At 45.4% G+C, this 18,340-nt stretch overlaps 1 protein-coding gene across 3 annotated transcripts in view; it reads left to right on the top strand.

Annotated features, from left to right (window-relative positions):
* Window positions 1–18,340, top strand: part of PCNX2 (pecanex 2) — a 273,314-nt gene that overhangs the window by 196,597 nt on the left and 58,377 nt on the right. For all 3 annotated transcript variants that reach the window (XM_060285936.1, XM_030839645.2, XM_060285935.1), the window contains exon 24: window positions 17,392–17,450. In XM_060285936.1, the coding sequence (XP_060141919.1) occupies window positions 17,392–17,450 (59 nt within the window). The remainder of the gene's footprint in view (window positions 1–17,391; window positions 17,451–18,340) is intronic.

The following is an 18,340-nucleotide window of genomic DNA, read 5'->3' on the forward strand; positions in this document are numbered from 1 at the left end:
ATGGGCTTCAGTAGTTGTGGCTTGTGGGCTCAGCAGTTGTGGCTCACGGGCTTCAGTAGTTGCAGTGCACGGGCTCTAAAGCACAGGCTCAGTAGTTGTGGCGCACGGGCTTAGTTGCTCCGTGGCATGTGGGATCTTCCCAGACCAGGGCTCAAACCCGTGTCCCCTGCATTGGCAGGCAGATTCTTAACCACCGTGCCACCAGGGAAGCCCCACCTATTTTCTCTTCATTTGTTTGTTCCTGTGGGTTTTTATCTTGCTCCTTCATCTGCCGTGTGTTTCTCTGTCTTCTCATTTTGCTTAACTTACTGTGTTTGGGGTCTCCTTTTTTGCAGGCTGCAGGTTCGTAGTTCCCATTGTTTTTGGTGTCTGTCCCCAGTGGCTAAGGTTGGTTCAATGGTTTGTGTAGGCTACCTGATGGAGGGGACTGGTGCTTGTGTTCTGGTGGATGGGGCTGGATCTTGTCTTTCTGGTGGGCAGGACCATGTCCGGTGGTGTGTTTTGGGGTGTCTGTGACCTTATTATGATTTTAGGCAGCCTCTGTGCTAATGGGTGGGGTTGTGTTCCTATCTTGCTAGTTGTTTGGCATAGGGTATCAAAGCACTGTAGCTTGCTGGTCGTTGAGTGGACCTGGGTCTTGGCATTGAGATGGAGATCTCTGGGAGAGCTTTTGCCGTTTGATATTACATGGGGCCAGGATGTCTCTGATGGACCAATGTCCTGAACTCGGCTCTCCCACCTCAGAGACTCGGGCCTGATACCAGGCCAGAGCACCAAGACCCTGTCAGCCTCATGGCTCAGAAGAAAAGGGAGGAAAAAAAAAAAAGAAAGAAAGGAAAAAAGTAAATAAAATAAAGTTATTAAAGTAAAAAATATTAAAAATTAAAAAGTAATAAATAAAAACAGAAAGAGAGAGCAACCACACCAAAAAACAAATCCACCAATGGTAACAAGTTCTAAAAACTATACTTAAAACCCCTAAAAAAACAAAAAACAGACAATCAGAACCCTAGGAATAATGGCAAAAGCAAAGCTATAGAGACAAAATCACACAAAGAAGCATACACATACACACTCACAAAAAGAGGAAAAGGAAAAAAATATACATATATGTTAAAATAAAGGAAGAGAGCAACCAAATCAGTTAACAAATCTATCAGTGGTAATAAGCTCTAAATATTAAACTAAGCTAAACATAAAACCAGAAACAAATTAGATGCAGAAAGCAAACCCCAAGTCTACAGTTGCTCCCAGAGTCCACCGCCTCAATTTAGGATGATTCGTTGTCTATTCAGGTATTCCACAGATGCAGGTACATCAGGTTGATTGTGGAGCTTTAATCTGCTGCTTCTGAGGCTGCTGGGAGAGATTTCCCTTTCTCTTCTTTGTTCTCACATCTCCTGGGGTTCAGCTTTGGATTTGGCCCGGCCTCTGCATGTAGGTCTCGGGAGGGCGTCTGTTCTTCACTCAGACAGGACGGGGTTAAAGGAGCAGCTGCTTCGGGGGCTCTGGCTCACTCAGGCCGGGGGCGGGGAGGGAGGGGCACGGCGTGCGGGGCGGGCCTGCGGCGGCAGAGGCCGGCGTGATGTTGCAGCAGCCTGAGGCGTGCCGTGCGTTCTCCCGGGGAAGTTGTCCCTGGATCACGTGGGGACAGTTTCTTGCCTTTTGGGAGGTCTGAGGTCTTCTGCCAGCGTTCAGCAGGTGTTCTGTAGGAGCTGTTCCACGTGTAGATGCAGTTTTGATGTATTTGTGGGGAGGAAGGTGATCTTCACGTCTTACTCCTCCACCAACTTGCGGTGCCTCCTTTAGAAAGGAGGCTTTAGAAACACATTGTGATATTGTGATTCATCATCCTTCTCTTTACATATAAACAATTGCTAAATAACCAAACTTTGTTATTAACGTGAAACAGATGTTTAGGCTGGAAAGTATATATGTGACTCATGGCCCTGGTTATCTTAGCCAGTGTCTCACTCCTAAAGGAGTCAACTGTCTTCAGCCCTAAAGAAGGAAAAATCCCATTAACAATGACTTTGCTTTCATACATCAAAAGTCTTCTATAAAATGTTAAATACCATAGCTATGAGGAGACACACATAGCAGCTACCTGAAGGGCAAATAGAGCTTCCTGGCTGTTACATTTCTATTATATCCTCTGGGTTGGTTTTAAAATGTTCAATTGTTCTGGGCATTATCCTTGTCAACAAGTATACGGTAAGCATGTATGTGGGCCACCGTGCTGGGCTTTAAGATAGGAATCATTCTATGTGATTGGTCTGCAAAAAACTCGACTCTGCATTCCATGCCCTTGGTCTCAGCCTAGTCAGCAAGAAGATAATCCGTGTCACTTCATCCTCAGCTCTCCCTGAGGCAATGACGTTCCCTCAGAAAGCACCAGCTTTGCGGTCAGTCAGACCTTGAATAAAATCCCAGCCCGTATGCTCGGTTAGGTGTTTGACTTTCGGAAATTATTCAGCCTGTGAGCCTCAGTGGACTCGTGTAAAATGGGATGACGGTCTCTATGTGCCTCCCAGAAGTCATGAACACCAAATTAACCCTGTGCCCATTTTGTTTTCCTTCCCTATATTTCTGGGTGCTATCATTTCAACTTTTAATTCCGTTAAGTCTAGACATATGTTATGTATCCTTGCAACCTACCTGAAATCATTTCTGAAATGGCAGAACACAGTCAACCCATGAAAGAATACACGTGTAGACCACGGAGCATCACATCCACAACCAGCGTGCCGTGAGATGCCCCATAAATACTAGTCTTCACCATCAGGTGCTGTGTTTATTCTGAGGCCTTAGCCAGTCCCAGAGCCCAGGTCCTGTCCTTTGAGCATCACAGCTGCCTTAGTGGAAAAAACAAGATCTTCAGAGTGCCACTCTTTTGTGGTTTATCAAACAACAAAAGAGATGGTCAGAATACTTCAGCCAGTCTCTGAGCTCTCATGGGTCTTACTGTGCTACTTCCCAGCCCCTTCCTGGGTCTGTAATATAGAAGAGAGACTAGCATGGACCCTTGGAATTACAGAATCCCCTCTGGACCGTCCACAGAAGGGCGACCTCCTCCTACTTGGGGTGGAGCAGGACTTGTGTCTCACTGGGCAGCCCGTGTGGTATTTGTCAGTCACAGCTGAGGCTCTGGTTGCTCTGAATCTGCTCCTTGTGGCATGACCCGGATACCCCAGTCACCTGGATACACCTGCTGATCCTGGAGCAACCCGCATCCTGGGGCCTCCTGTACATTCCGTCCTTTACCAGTTTGAAGGCAGCTCTCCTTCCCTTCTCAGGTCTCTGCTTCAGGCTTAACAGTCCTATCTGTGTTTTGTGTGAAATGGTCCAGACCTTGAGCATCTCAGCCGTCCTCATCCAGTTGTTTCCTGGGTTGACCCTGGCTGTGCCCTCCTTAGACTGCTCCAGGTGTCACCTACTCAGCTCATGGTAGGGGGACCTGTTACTTCCTCTGAGTCCTGTGTTCTGCTCTCATTTATGCCTCTTAAAATTGCAACCCTCGCAATTATTTTACTCAGGTATTACCAAGCCAAGTCTTCATCATCCCACTCTCATGCATGTGTGTTTTACTGAAAAGCCAAAAGTTACATTTCCTCTATCAATTCTCAACTTCTTGGCTTTAACTCAACATTCCAGTCCTTAGAGGTCGATGTCACCGCTGTCCTTCATCATCTCTCCAGCCCCCTCACTTGTGCTGTGTGCACGTGGGCTTGCCTGTCACCATCTGGGTCTTCGTTCATGATTTGCTAATGATGATGAGCTGTACAGAGCCATGGATGCCTGACTTGGTTCAGGCAGTCAGAAAAAGGAATTCTCAACTTCACGCTTTATTTTCTGCCTTTTTCAGAATGGGGAGGATTTTGCTGGATATTCTCTTCCCAGTGAGCTGTTTTAAGCATAGTTTGTAGATCTTTGTGCAAAGCATTGAGCATCTCAAAAGGCATTCTTTTTTAAGTATAAAGCAGGAAGCTTATATGGCTTGTGTGTTAATAGTAAAATGCAGCACCGTAATTCAAATTTGCAGTTATGCTGGGAGGGATTTATATATTTCAACTCGCGATTAAGCTACCCCCCAATTTATATGGATATGTTTTCAAAGCACCTGGACAAATTTACTGTGGAGAGAAAGTCATGAAGCTCCCTTATCAGATGTCTTAGGGCTGTTAGAGCTCTCGGATGCACACGTAGGGGTGTGTTGGGCCCTGGATATGTTACTATTAAATGTAATAAAGGCAGTAGGAACGATGCAGCAGTAACAGGAGTGATCGTCGTCTTTTTGTATTTAGTGAACACCTGCTCACCTGCTCAGACATACTCATTCCCATCCTGACACCCACTTTGGAAGTACAATTTCATTTTTCTCATTTCGCAGATCAGAAAAAGGAGACTCAGGGAAGTTCAGTAACCTGCCCAAAGTCACAGAATAAGGCAGTGGCCGATCCAAGATATTAACCAGGTCTGGCCTTATTTCAAGCCCTCTCCATTGTGTCCCGAAGCCTCTCAAAATATCTCCCACAGCAAAAAAAAAAAAAAAAAAAAAAACCAAAAACCCATAAAACAAAAAAACCAGTGACTGTCAGTGAAAGCATTTGCTCTTGACTCGAGAGCCCGTCTGGAAGGGAAGGCGGCTGCAGCCCGGGGCCCGGGGTCCCTGTGTGCCTCACTCCAGAAAGGCCTTCTCTGGGTCCCTAGAGGAGATCTGCGCAGCCTCTCTCTGTGGGGGGCAGCGGCAGGTGTGGCAGAGGTGGCCATGCGCCCTGTCGCCTCCTCAGAAGCAGACGTTGGTCCCAAACCTCTCCTCCGCCCTCAGGCAGGTCCAAAGTGACCCAAGTCAAAACCAACACGACTCTCCCAAGGCCACTCTCCAGTTCATCTGCTGAGCTGTCTCACTGATGACTAGACCACAGGAGCCTTGCAGCCCCTCCGCAGGCTCGGCAGGAGGTGGTGAGGGGCCACCTGGCCAGGTGTGGACCGTCGCCGGCGAGTTTGTCTTTTGCTGATTCTGCTCGGACCTTGCGATGCTCCCGCATTCCTGAGCGTGGTGCCGAGGTGCTTCTCCCCGAGGTCCCGGTCGGCCGGGAGCTGCAGCCCCGCCTGCTTCTCCGCAGCCCCGGACCCTGAGCAGGGAGGCAGAGGGGCGGCCCCTTGGTGTGGCCTGCTGCCTCTGGTATTTCCAGAGTGGGAACTGGGAGCCTCTCTCACTGGGAGACCCAGGACCACCAATGACGTGAGGCACCAGGGTGCCCAGGTTCCAGACCTTGCGGGGCTGTTAAGTAACTTGATAGGCCTGTGAGATGGATCGGGAAACGCCCTCACTTTTCCTGGGGGCTGATGGAAGGTCTTAGGGAATCCTCCCCCCAGAAGGGACTCCGAGGCTGATGCGTATATGAATCTGGGAGTTGTGAGCAATTTAAAAATGCCTGGGAGTCACTTTGAGGTTCCACATGTGTGTCTATTGATCCACGAGGCGTGTTTCGGGATTGACACGGTTTAGGACACGTGTGAGGAGGCAGTGCATTCCGGGACTTACAAGCACAGCCAGGGTGGGAAATCGGACCAAGTCTCGAACTTTCCAAAAGCGATAGAGGTGAAGAGAAGCCAGCAAGAAACATTCTTAGTTATGCAGCACGAAGTGGAGATACCAGGCAGACTGAAGAGCCACAGAAGCTCAGAGCTTAGTGTCAGTAGATCTCAGCCAGGCGGCTGGGGACACGTGGGCTGAGTCTGTGATGTACAGCCGGCAGCCTGCCTCACGTTTCATTCCACTCTAGTAAAACTGAGCCCTGCATAAACATTTTCCTGGACTTCAGGCCACAGGTAAGCAAGAAACAGACGAGCAGGTGAGACCGTGGCCAAAAAGGCAAGAGAAAGGCAAGGTGTGAAACCCAGAGTTCCAGAGAAGGATTGTTTCTGCCTGGGACTTGGGATGTGGCAGGCCTGCAGGGGAGGAGAATCATCTTTCCCACCGGGCTTCGTAGTGTGAGATGCAAGCCTAATGCTGCTGGCAGCCTTTTTGTCCCCATGAGGTGTGAACTGGCCTGAGAACACAGCAAATGGGCAGGGCCGAGGGACGTGGAGGATGATTCCTGATGACACCATGCATCCTAGCCCCTGAGTCCAGCTGGGCTCCATTGACCTTTCAGCTGTGTGAACCAGTGAGTTCCAGATTTTGCTTAAACCGTTTCCAGTTGGGTTTTCTGTCACTTGAAATTGAGAGACTTGTAATAAGAGCAAGTGATGGCTTTTATCGAACAGATCCTTCCTTCATGATTCTATTTGGAGGGATGACAGCACGAAGGTAAGACCTTTAGCACCGTAATTCTGTGAGTCTAAATAGTCTAGAATTCCAGAGAAGGGTGGAGTGGCAGACAGGAGTCTGAGCCTCCCTCGCTCTCTGGCTGATACACCCTGTGTCTTCATCAGTCCTTCCACCTCCCTTCTCTGCCTTGGATCTGCTCAACTGGAAACCCAGGTCTATGTCTGAATGCTGTTATGTCTGCAACACTAAATGATGAACTTGGCCCCATCCTGCTGTTTTGCTGATGGATGAGAAAGCTCACACACACGTACCCAGGGGTAAGGGTTGGCACTTTGGGTGTGGTGATGAGCGATTATGCAAATGTATTCCAGAAGCATGCCGCTTTTGAGGAACTCCAGTGTGTGGAATTTCTCAGATAGCGCTGGTTTGAGCTTATTATTCATTATGCTGCAGTACATAATTTTACTCAGAGTCCTGTGCCATCCTGCTGAGCAGTTACGGAATCTAGAAAGTGCAGAGTAGGGAAGTTGACCAGGCGCCTGCCGGAAGGGCTGCACCTGCCCACCTGCTTCCGGCCGTCTGGTGCTGTTGACTGGACATGTCAAGGTCACCCGGGAGTCAAGGTCACCCAGGAGTGAGGCTGTGTGGCAGAGTCCGGCTGATGGGTGGTCGCAGGGAGTATCAGCCTAGCACAGCACAAGGGCAGAGCCCTTCTCAGGCCTGGCAGCTTTTTCAGCTTTTAAGGATGTGTTGGAGATGGGATTGATTGATTCTAAACAAAGGAAGGCAGAAGGCTTCAGCTTTTCAATCTGCGTTGCCTCAAGCCCTTTTACCGCAGGGCTCACACGGTCCTGGCGCAGGAGATTTTCTGGGCAGATGGAGGTATCTGCACAGTGAGGGTTCACTCCCCAGCACCAAGAGCCCTGAGCCCTTTCCAAGGCCTTGCTTGTGACCAGCCAGCACGCTAAGTGCACGTGACTGGCCACGCCGTCCCCGTTGCCGACAGAGACATGGGAGGACCCATATGGGCTGTGGGGTGACCCCTCTGAGTCCTGGGGGACCAATGCATTTCAGGCTCTAGCTTAAGACTCACTCCTTACCATTGCAGTCATGGGGTAGGGGGCGCTCTTTAATCTTGTTACTGTCGACTGAAAACAGGCACAACTGAAAAGCTGAGAATTATGTTTTATTCTGAGGACTTTCTGAGGACTTCTGTGTTTCTTGCTAATGCACCCTTAGAAGATATTAGTGTTGGGACAGGATCGTTTTGGCCTCATTCCCTTACCACCCCTACACCTAGGAAGCATATACTATATTGTAAAAGAATATTTTGCCAGAAAAATTAATGTAGGAAGCTTTCAGTATTAGTGATATCACCTGTCACTATAGGTCATACAATCCTTTTTGAAGGTTCTTGGTATTTGGTTTTATTGTTCCTTTTTTTGCCTTCTCCTCAGAGTTCATTCCCCAAGGGGCCCTACTGTTCTTCCATGCAATGCCCCTAGCCCAGAGCCCTGAAGTCAGCCTCTCAGATGGCTCCAAAGAGGTAAGGGGGGAGCCAGGATATAGAGGAGTTTTTGCAAGAAAAACCAGGTAGTCGGAACATCAAAGGGTTATGTTAATTAAAGCAAAGCAGACATCTCAAGTGAAGGAATAGAGCGCTTTTCTCTATATGGGCAGATGAGAGAGTCTGTGCTCACAGAAATCATCCCTTGGATATGCACCTCAGCTATCTGGGGCCAGCGTCCTGTGCTTCCCCATCCTGAGTCCTCTCAGGGCATAGGGTTGGGGGTGGCTGCAGCGGCTGAGGGCTTGGTAGTGGGCGTCCTGCTTCCATCCTGAGTTCCCTCCGGGCGCACCGTCGGGGCGGCTGTGATGTGATGGCTCAGTGGCTGCCACATCCTTTGTCTACTGGTATGGCAGGTGCCACTTTTCATTCACAAAACCCTGAGCGTATTTCCAAGGCTGGCTTCAGTCCCTCACTATTGAAAGCCAAGACCTGACCCAGGCTTTGCATGTGGTTGCTGTTTGGTTCATGGTACTATTGGCTGATGAATGAAATTAATGCGTTATGTGAACATAGGAAGCCGTGCTCTTTTTTCCTTGTCGCTTTGGAAACATTCTGCTATCATCACTCCATAGGGTTTAGAATGCTCTTTCGTGTCTGGATTACTGTGTTTGCCTCTCTCTGTAAAGGCAATTAAGTAGACAGATGCTCCCTATCAGGCTTGTTTAAATGAAAAATGACCAATAATGGAAAAATAATCGCATACATGAGAATTAGAAAAAATATTACCCGATAAGAATAACAGCAATTTAATGTATTATATTCTTTTTCTGATTTGTAATGTCTTACTGAGTTACATTTTAAAAAATTATTTGTTTTGGAGGTTGTGTGGTTGGAGCTTAATTTCCTAGAGACAGGGAAGGCTTTGGAGAGAGGCGTACTTTGAGGTTTGAGAGAAAGGAGAGAAAGTTCTTAGTGGATTTTAAAGAAAATTGCATAGAAAATGAAATTTTAAAAAGTATTAATTTTAAGAGCCATCCAAACATAATAGAACGCTAGCTTTCTAGCTAAAGTTATCATGAGCAAAGGAGAGCCACTTGGGAAGCCTTCCGAGGAGGTTTTCTTGTCATTGTCACACTGTCTGGGGGAAAAGCTGGGGCAGGTGGCAGACACTTGGAGGAGGTGAATGAACTCATTTTCTGTTGACTCTGGTCCCTGTGCTCCCAGAGCCAAGATTCAACACAATTTTAATATTTAAAATCAAATTTGAAAAACACTGTCAGGATAAAAAAAATACTATTTCTTTTTCCCCATTAAAAAGTACTGATGTGGTGATATCAAAACTATTTTCTGTTCATCCATTGTCAATCATGATGACCCTGGGTAACAGGCCTTTTACAAGGTTAAAGTGATTCTTAGTTTAGTTTTGTAGTAGACTGCCATAGAAAGGACTCTGTATTTTAATTTCCTACCAAAAGTGCTATGTTTTGGTTGCGATTTTATGCACTCAGAAAACTGAGGATCAGAAGGATTATGTGATTCTCTCCTTTACATCCCTCAATAATTTAATAAGTCATAAAGCAAGTGAGAAACAGAAATCAGATTTATCAACGTAAAGCGGTCTTATTCTTGGGGTTCCCCTGCCTTATTGTTTGTGTATTGTTTCCAGGCCGAATTATTTTGCATAGGGTACACCATCATTAAAAATGCAAACATGAGGGCTTCCCTGGTGGTGCAGTGGTTGAGAGTCCGCCTGCCGATGCAGGGGACACGGGTTCGTGCCCCGGTCCGGGAGGATCCCACATGCCGTGGAGTGGCTGGGCCCGTGAGCCATGGCCACTGAACCTGCGCATCCGGAGCCTGCGCTCCGCAACGGGAGAGGCCACAGCAGTGAGAGGCCCGCGAACTGCAAAAAAGGAAAAAAAAAAATGCAAACATGAGATGTCAAACCTGCATAAATACCTTTATTTATAATTTTAGTCAGTGTAACTGATTTGACCAGGTGCCACATGGTGATGGTAGAATTAGGAGCATCCTTTTAGTTGAACTTGATTTTGTAACAGATCTGAAGACCGAGTGCGGGTGAGGTACAATGTTATACTTTAGGAGTGAATAAAATAGCAAAGGAAGAGTGTAGTCCATCTCAGCGGAAAGCAGAGCTGGTGTGATTTTAATAAGTGCCACGTCCCTTGAGGACTAAACAGCACCGTGTCTTAACAGGCTTCATGTTCGGAGAACGTGTCTTCTCGAGTTGTGTCTCTCCTGACACAAGTGGCTGTGAAAACGGAAGGATCTAGATGTAACTCATCAGGGCTGCGCATGTCACTGCAAAATCCTGCAGTCCCATTGCCAAGGGTTGACGTTTCTTTTTGCTGTGTGCTCATCTTGATCCAAATTCTATGTGTACCAGTGGTAACTAATGAAAAAATAAATGTGTCTTCATCCCCAGGAGAAATAACACCCGGAACTCTAAATAAAACACTGTCAAATCCGTGATATTGGGCCTCTTTTTACCAGGAGGCTATAGCACCCAGAAGTCAAAACCTTAAATCATTCACGTTAATCCTGGGGAAAAATCCAGCAGCACCCTGGTCATTTAATCCTTACGAATCTGCTACAGTCCTCTGCATCTCCATCTTTTCAGTTCCCCATCTGGCTGACTCTTTGCCCAACCACATGCAGCTAGATTTTTTTTATTACTGTTTTTATTAGTTGCATTTGCAGAAAGAGAAGAAACACTTTTCACCCCCTAAATATTTATGACTTCCCAGTGAATGAATAGTTGGACTTCTTCTCCTGTATTTGGAGTGCTGGAGAGTCTTGGATTTTTCTGACTGAAACGGGAGAAGTGATCCTAATTTGTGACGCAAGCAAGTTAGGGTGAGAGATGAGAATCTCACACGAATGCATTGTAGTCACGGAATTCAGGCCTGCTATTAGCTATGGAGATTTTCTTAATTAAACTTTTTTTTTAAAAGCTAAGTATAGATTCACATGGAGTTGAAAGAAAGAATAAAAAGAGATCTCCCCATGTACTCTTTATCCAATTTACATGTGTTAATGTCTTGTAAAACGATCACCAGGATATTGATGTTGGTCCAGTCAAGATACAGACCAAGTCCATCCCCACAGAGACCTCTCCTGCTGCCCTTAGATAGTTACACACTCTTCCTTTCTGCCCCTCCCTCCTTCTTACCTCCTGTCAACCACTAATCGGTTCTCCAACTCTATAATTTTGTCATTGCAAGAGTTTTATATAAACGGAATCATATAGTGTTTAAACCTCGTGGGATTGGCTGTTTTCACTCACTGTAGTTCAGTGAAGATTCTTCCAGGTTGTTGTATGTCGGCAGTTTGCCCCTTCTAATTGCTAAGCAGTATCCCATAGTATGGAAACCACAGTCTGTTTAACAACTCGCCCACTAAGGGACATCTGGGTTGCTTCCAGTTTTGGGGCTATTATGAATAAAGCTGGCAGGGACATTTGTCTGTGGGTTTTGGGTGAACATAAGTCTTCACTTCTCTGGCATAATTGCCCAGGAATATAATTGCTGGGTCCCATGGTAGTTTTTTTAAAGAAACTGCCAAACTTTTTTCAGAGGAGCGACACCATTTTACATCCCCACCAGCAACGCGTAAGGGTCTAGTCTCTCCATATCCTTGCAAGTATATTGATGTTTTCACTATTTTATACTTTAGCCATTCTAATGGGTGTATAGTGATATCTCACTGTGGTTTTAATCTTCATCTCCCTAATGACTTATGACATTGAACGTCTTTTTCTGAGCTTATTTGCCATCAGTATGTCCTCCTCAGGGAATTGTTTGTTCACATCTTTGCTCACTTTCTAATTGGATTCTTTGTGGGTTTTTTGTTTGTTTTGGTTTGGTTTTCTTACTGCTGAGTTTTGAGGGGTTTTTATATATTCTAGATACTAGCACTTTGTTGGATATGCGGTTTGCAAATATTTTCTCTCAGTCTGTACCTGGTCTTTTCATCCTTTTAACAGAGTATTTTACAAAGCAAACGTTTTTAAAAAGACGTTCTTGTCAAATGCACATGGACAATTCTCCAGAATAAACCATGTGTTAGGCCATAAAACAAACCTCAATAAATTTAAAAGGATTGAAATCATGCCACATATGTTCTTCAGCTACAATGGAATGAAATCGGAAATTAACAGCAAGATGAAATCTGGAAAGTTCCCAGAGAAGTGTAAAGTAAAGCTACTTAACCAATGGGCAAAAAACAAATCACAAGAGAAAATAAAAAATATTTTGTGATGAATGAAAATGAAAACATAATATATTAAAACTTACGGTATGTAGCTAAAGCAGTGCTCAGAGGGAAATTCATAGCTGTAAATGCCTAAATTAAAAAATAAGAAAAATCTCACATCAATAAATTAGTCTTCCATGTTAAGGAACTAGAAAAAGAAGAGCAAACTAAACCAAAGCAAGCAGACAGATGGAAATAGTAAAGATTAAAATGGAGAGAAATGAAATAGATAATAGAAAATCAATAGAAATAATAAATTACACCAAAAGTTGATTCTTTGAAAAGATTGACAAAATTGACAGGCCTTTACCAAGAATGACCAAGAAAAAAAGAAGACTCAAATTACTAAAATCACGGAAGTGGGGACATTACTACCAACATTATGTAATTGAAAGAGAATTCTATGAACTACCGTGTACCAACAAATTAGATAACCTAGCTGAACTGGAGGAATTCATAGAAACACACACCCTACCAAAACTGACTGAAAAAGAAATGGAAAATCTGAATAGACCTATAACAAGTAAAGGGAATTAATTGGTAATCAAAAAACTCCTAACAAAGAAAAGCCCAGGATGAGTTGGCTTCCCTCTGGAATTCTGTAAAATGTTTATTTTATTTATTTATTTATTTATTTATTGCGTTACGTGGGCCTCTCACTGTTGTGGCCTCTCCCGTTGCGGAGCACAGGCTCCGGACGCGCAGGCTCAGCGGCCATGGCTCACGGGCCCAGCCGCTCCGCGGCGTGTGGGATCCTCCCGGACCGGGGCACGAACCCGTGTCCCCTGCATCGGCAGGCAGACTCTCAACCACTGCGCCAGCAGGGAAGCCTGTAAAATGTTTAAAGAAGAATTCACATCAGTCCTTCTCAAATCTCCCAAAAAAGAGTAGAGGAAGGAATAGTTCCTAAATCATTCTGTGGGTCCAGTATTACCCTGATACCAAAGGCAGACAGAGTCATCACAAGCAAAGAAAACCTTAGACCAATATCCCTTATGAATATAGATGGAAAAATCATCAAAAAATACCAACCCGGATGAAACTTGTGTATATATTCAACTTAAAAGGTGACAGTGTCCTTCTTTAGTGTCTGGCTGCCTTCTCGATGTCCAGATTTCTCTAATGCTGCCTGCAGCATGAAGAGAACTGCTTCAGGAAGGGGGACCCCTTCCAGGGCCAGCGAGTGGGCTCTTGTCTAACACTCAGAAATGTGTCTGAGGAGACAGACATGCTGACAAAGCAAGAGACCTTATTGGGAAGGGGCGCCCGGGCACAGAGCAGCAGCGCAAGGGAACCCAGGAGGACTGCTCTGCCACGTGGCTCGCAGTCTCGGGCTTTATGGTGATGGGGTTAGTTTCCGGGTTGTCTCTGGCCAATCATTCTGACTCAGGGTCCTTCCTGGTGGCCCGTGCATCGCTCAGCCAAGATGGATTCCAGCGAGGAGGATTCTGGGAGGTTGGTAGGACATATGGACTGGCGTCTCCTCTCTCCTTTTGACCTTTCCTGAATTCTCCTGGTTGGTGGTGGCTTGTTAGTTCCGAGTTCCTTACCAGGACTTCCTGTTGTAAGAGAACTCATGCCAGTGGCTACTCTGGTGCCTGGCCAGGGCGGGCGGGTTCAGTCTCTGGTCCCCCTCCCAGAACTACAGTCCATCCATCCTGGCTTTGCCGTATCAACAGGCATTCCAGCCAGTCACACTTCCCCATCCGAAATGGGAATACTTCTCCCATAAATTGTCTGTGTCTGTGCTGACACACTGGAACCTGAAGCAGTAGAATTAAGTAAATTCCTGTTGAATTATTTAAGCTCCTCAGATGAGGCCACATAAGAGAGAAGGTGCTGGATTTAGACTAGGGAGGCAAAGCTTGAAGGGAGGGAACCAGCCCTGCCGTATTATCACAAGAAAGGGATGCTTTGAGTAAGTCAGTTTCTCTGGGAAGACCAATGATATTACTAGACTCTCGGCCTGTGGCGCTCAGGACAGCGTGACCTAGCAATGAGCCTTGGCTTTGCCAGGCAGGGGCTGAGAGCACACACCGCAGACGCCCACCGGGCCACACCAGCATTCTGTACTTCCCCTGAGATTGTGGAATGAGTTGGGAGCCCGCTTCTTCTCCCTGAGCAGTAGAACTGATGTTCATGCAATAGGAGCGTGAAGGCAGAAATCCAATTACTGAGCTAATTAGCACCTTTGAGTGGTAAGCACCAAATTTACAGGAGGAAAGCACTGGAGATAAGCTCAGAATACCCAGTATGGTTGACAGTTGGCCTTCTTAGAGAGTCTGGTGCGAGCCAGAGGCCCTGGGGCACACAGGCAGCATAGCTTAGTTACCGCTGATCAGAATTTAGCACTCTGCAGCCAAAGCCTTTTGCAAAGATAGCCTTCCAGTTAACATAGCTTTAGAAGGTGTTTTAATTCCGTAAGGAGTTTGGTAAATGGCTTTCTTTTGGCGCAGTCCCTCTTTAAAAATTGTTTATTCTGCTGCTGAAAATTCCATTTGTCCTGGGTCTTAAGGAGAAATTAAAATTCCATTTAGGGACTAACTATGCCGACATGGGATTCCAGCCTTCATTAGAAAGAATTTTGTTGTTTGCTTTATTTTCTGCCACCCCAGGCTCTTTTATTTTCAAAGCCCGTCTGAGGGTATTTGCAAGGAAACTGAAGCAGTAATAGAACATGGTGCTGGGGTTAATGGCCTTTTTGAGCTGTAACAGAATATTCCTCCTTTCCAACCCATCTGTAGAGTCTGTTTTACAAAACTCAAATAGGATCCTGCCTAGATGGTTCTCAAATATCTGAGACATAGGAGGAAATGAGAATACTTTTTTTTTTCTGAAGACAAACTTTCTTATTTATTTAAAATACAGTTGCATCTAAGCATCTTTTTAATCTGCTCTGATTCCCAAGAGACAAATTCACGACTAAGCACTAAAAAGTGCTCCTCATTTAGTTAATCACACTCAGTATGTCAACAATCACATTGAAATGTTATCTAGAAGCAGTCTCCGTTTTTCTTAGCAGGTGTTATCAGAGAAAAACACTTCAGAAGCAGTATTATCTTTGACTATTCATTTATTTTGTCAACAAATGGAGTGACTGCTGCGTGCCAGATGTCAGCAAAATGGTACCTCACGGTCCTTAGGGTCTGATGTAAGAGGCAGATGTAATCGAATTATCATGTGAGAAATGGAATATTGCTGCGTATTTGGGTCTACTTTTCAAATTAATAAATGCAATATTCTTAAAAAAAAAAGAAAGAAAAGGAAATGGAATATTTCCTGCCATGTCAGTAAACAAAGGATGTCACTCACAGTCATCAGCAATTGATGGTGAGCTGGTGAGCCCTGAGGGAACTCAGGAAGGAAAAGAATACCTGCCACCTAGCAGCCATCAGACTGCAGCCTTTCCCTACAGTGAGCCCTGAGGAAACTCAGGATGTGAAAACACAGGATACTGGCCCGAGATAGCTGAGGTACACATCAAAGGAATGATTTCAGTGAGCCCAGACTCTAGCATCTGCCCATACACAGAAAAGCGCTAAATTCCTTAACTTGAGGTATCTGGTTTTCTTTAATTAGCAATATGACGTTCAGACTCCCTGCCCTTTGTTGCAAAACTTCTATATATCCTGGCTACCCCCTCGCCTCCTCGAGCAGTCTATCAGGTTTACTTGAGATGCTGCCTCCCTGGCTTGAATTCCTAGAAATTCCCCCCAAATAAAACATAACTTTCAACTTTTAGGTTGTGAATATATATATTTTTTTAGTTGACACACGCAAAGATGAGTATGACGTAGAGTGAAGGCTCCAGAGGCCGCCCAGCTGGGTCCAGATCTCGGCTAGACCACTCACGAGCTCTGTGACTTTGGACATTTAATCTACGGTGCCTCAGGTTCTTGCTCTGTGAGAACAGGTATATTCACCTAAGAAGGTGGTTGTGAAGATGCAGTGAGTTCATACACGTGAAGTGCTTACATGAGTAAGTGCTACATAAGTGGTAACGGTCAGCTTTAGTAGTTATAGTAACTGTGACACGTGCTCCAAAGGAGAGGTATGAAAGTGCACACCACACGTGAATCTCACCCAAAGCGGGTGCCAGGAAGGCTTCCCTGAGAAGGTGATTCTTAGCTGGACGGGAAAGTTTAGAGAAGTCAACAAGGAAAAGTGGGTGGAGCTGGAAAGGAAGTCTTCCACACAGAGGACACGACAGTATAAAGGATGCAGGGGAGGGAGGGAGGGAGAAGGAGGTCAGGGCATGTTGAAGGTGCGGAAAAAGAAAGCCAGGGTGGCTGGAGCACAGAAAGCAAAGGGCAGAGGGATGGCAAAGTCAGGGGCCAGACGTGGTAAAGATCGGACCCTCATTATGTTCAAACTTGTATGGTTTAGCCATATGAAATGGCCGTTTTTGCAGGTCATAAACAGTTGAATATCATCAACTTCATGTGGTTGACGTCAGTTTCACATTTCGTCCTTCAAAGGATGACGAGACCACCACTCAATGTCTGAAATAAGTCAAAGCTGGTCCGGCACAGTCCCTCCGAGCAGAGCAGACTGTTGCACTGATAAAGGGTTTTCAGGACATCTGAAGGTCAAGGGCCGGTGAATTTTACAGACATACATGGGCTGATACCCTCTGCAGGGCAGTCACTTGGGGAGTGACTGTTGACCCCTGAGAGGTCTGGACTGAGTCTGTCCCTCACCAGCTGACTTTCAAAAGCAAGGGGCCACCATGGGCTGGCTGGCTTGCTTACCAAAGCTGTAAGTTGAGGTGGGTTGTCATAACTGAAAAGGTTTAAAACTGGTCCTGGCGGCCACTGGTTACCATGGCTACAGACCATCCAGCTTTTCCTAAGCTTGTGAGAGCTGTTTTTATTCTTGTGGTTCAGCCTAAGAAGGGTCTGTAAGAATGGGCCCAACTCTTGAAAGCAAGTGGTGGAGACATAGACTACTAATCACGAATTTTCTGGAATCAATTTGAAAAGAAAGGTAGCTATGTGTGCACTGCTCTGAAGTTCTGAAGGTGAGTGACAGTCCATTGGCCGTTCAAATGCTTGCTTTCATTTTGTGGACCGGGTGCTCAAAACTGATAAGATTGAAGGCCGATCTCCCATATCCTAAGTGCTAGTTATCTCTTCCCTCTGTGTGTTTTCTGTATTTTTCCCTCCCTTCCAACCCCTCCTCCCGACAGCCTTGTCGAAGTGGAGCAAACACCCTAATATGTGAGCTCCATCTCCCCTGCATTTCCCACTCACACAGCTGATTCTGTGAGCCAACTGTCATTTGGAGGGATCTAATCAGGACCTCTTCCCCTTTTGTGGCCCCCTTCTAGTACAAGACGCGTGGATAATTCCAACACAAGACTGGTGGTCCAGATTGAAAAGGATCCAGGTAAGAGGATATCTTCCTTCTCTCTTTTGATTTATTTACTTTGTTGCGTAGGTGGATTCCTTCAATCCAAAAAGGGGAATTAAGTACTCACTATTTTTTAATCATTGTGGAGACAATGCATGCTGACGGTAAAAATAAAACTGTGCAGATAGAACTGATCAAGTCTCCTGATTTGGTTTAGAAATGCATTCCTCCCTTATTTAGAAATGATTAGATATCTTTTCAGTATTGAATGACCCTGTTAATGCATTTTAGTTTGTGTATGCTAAACGTCGAATATGGACAATAAACCTTGGTATTAGTCTTCCGGCAAAAATTTTTTTTGAAAAATGTCAGTGTTATGATGTCCTTAAAGGCAAGCAATTCCAGGATCCAGGATCCAGAAGTCTTCAGAAACTTTGTACCACATTAAGCTATGGAAAGATTTACCTGCCAGAAAAGTACTTTTTTCTCCCGGTAATCTATTTCACTTTTAACCATCCGACCTCTTTTTTCCTCATATCAGTATGCAAATTTGAACTATTCTGTATTTTTATCCACCTCACTCTCTCTCCCTTGGGCCAAAAATGGTGTCTAGGAAGAATTGTGTCATGCTTATTAGCTATGTTTGAATTGCATATACATAATTAGTTTGAAATCATAATTTGGAACTTGAAAATACCTGAAGAGACAGGTTTATTTTTTGTTTAACTTTACGTCAGCCCAACTTTCAGGGGGCATGGGTTGGGGTATAAGTATCTCTAACGTGGATCTGTGGGACTCTGTAACTTTGCAGGGCCATTGATATTAGGCATACGGACAGTTTCATAGTGCGTTGCACCTTTAGTTGTTCATAATTTTGTCTCATTTTCATCTAATTATACAGATGCGTGGTCATGGTGTTCTAAGCT

This window comes from Globicephala melas, chromosome 16, assembly GCF_963455315.2.
Source record: "Globicephala melas chromosome 16, mGloMel1.2, whole genome shotgun sequence".
Lineage (NCBI taxonomy): Eukaryota > Metazoa > Chordata > Mammalia > Artiodactyla > Delphinidae > Globicephala > Globicephala melas.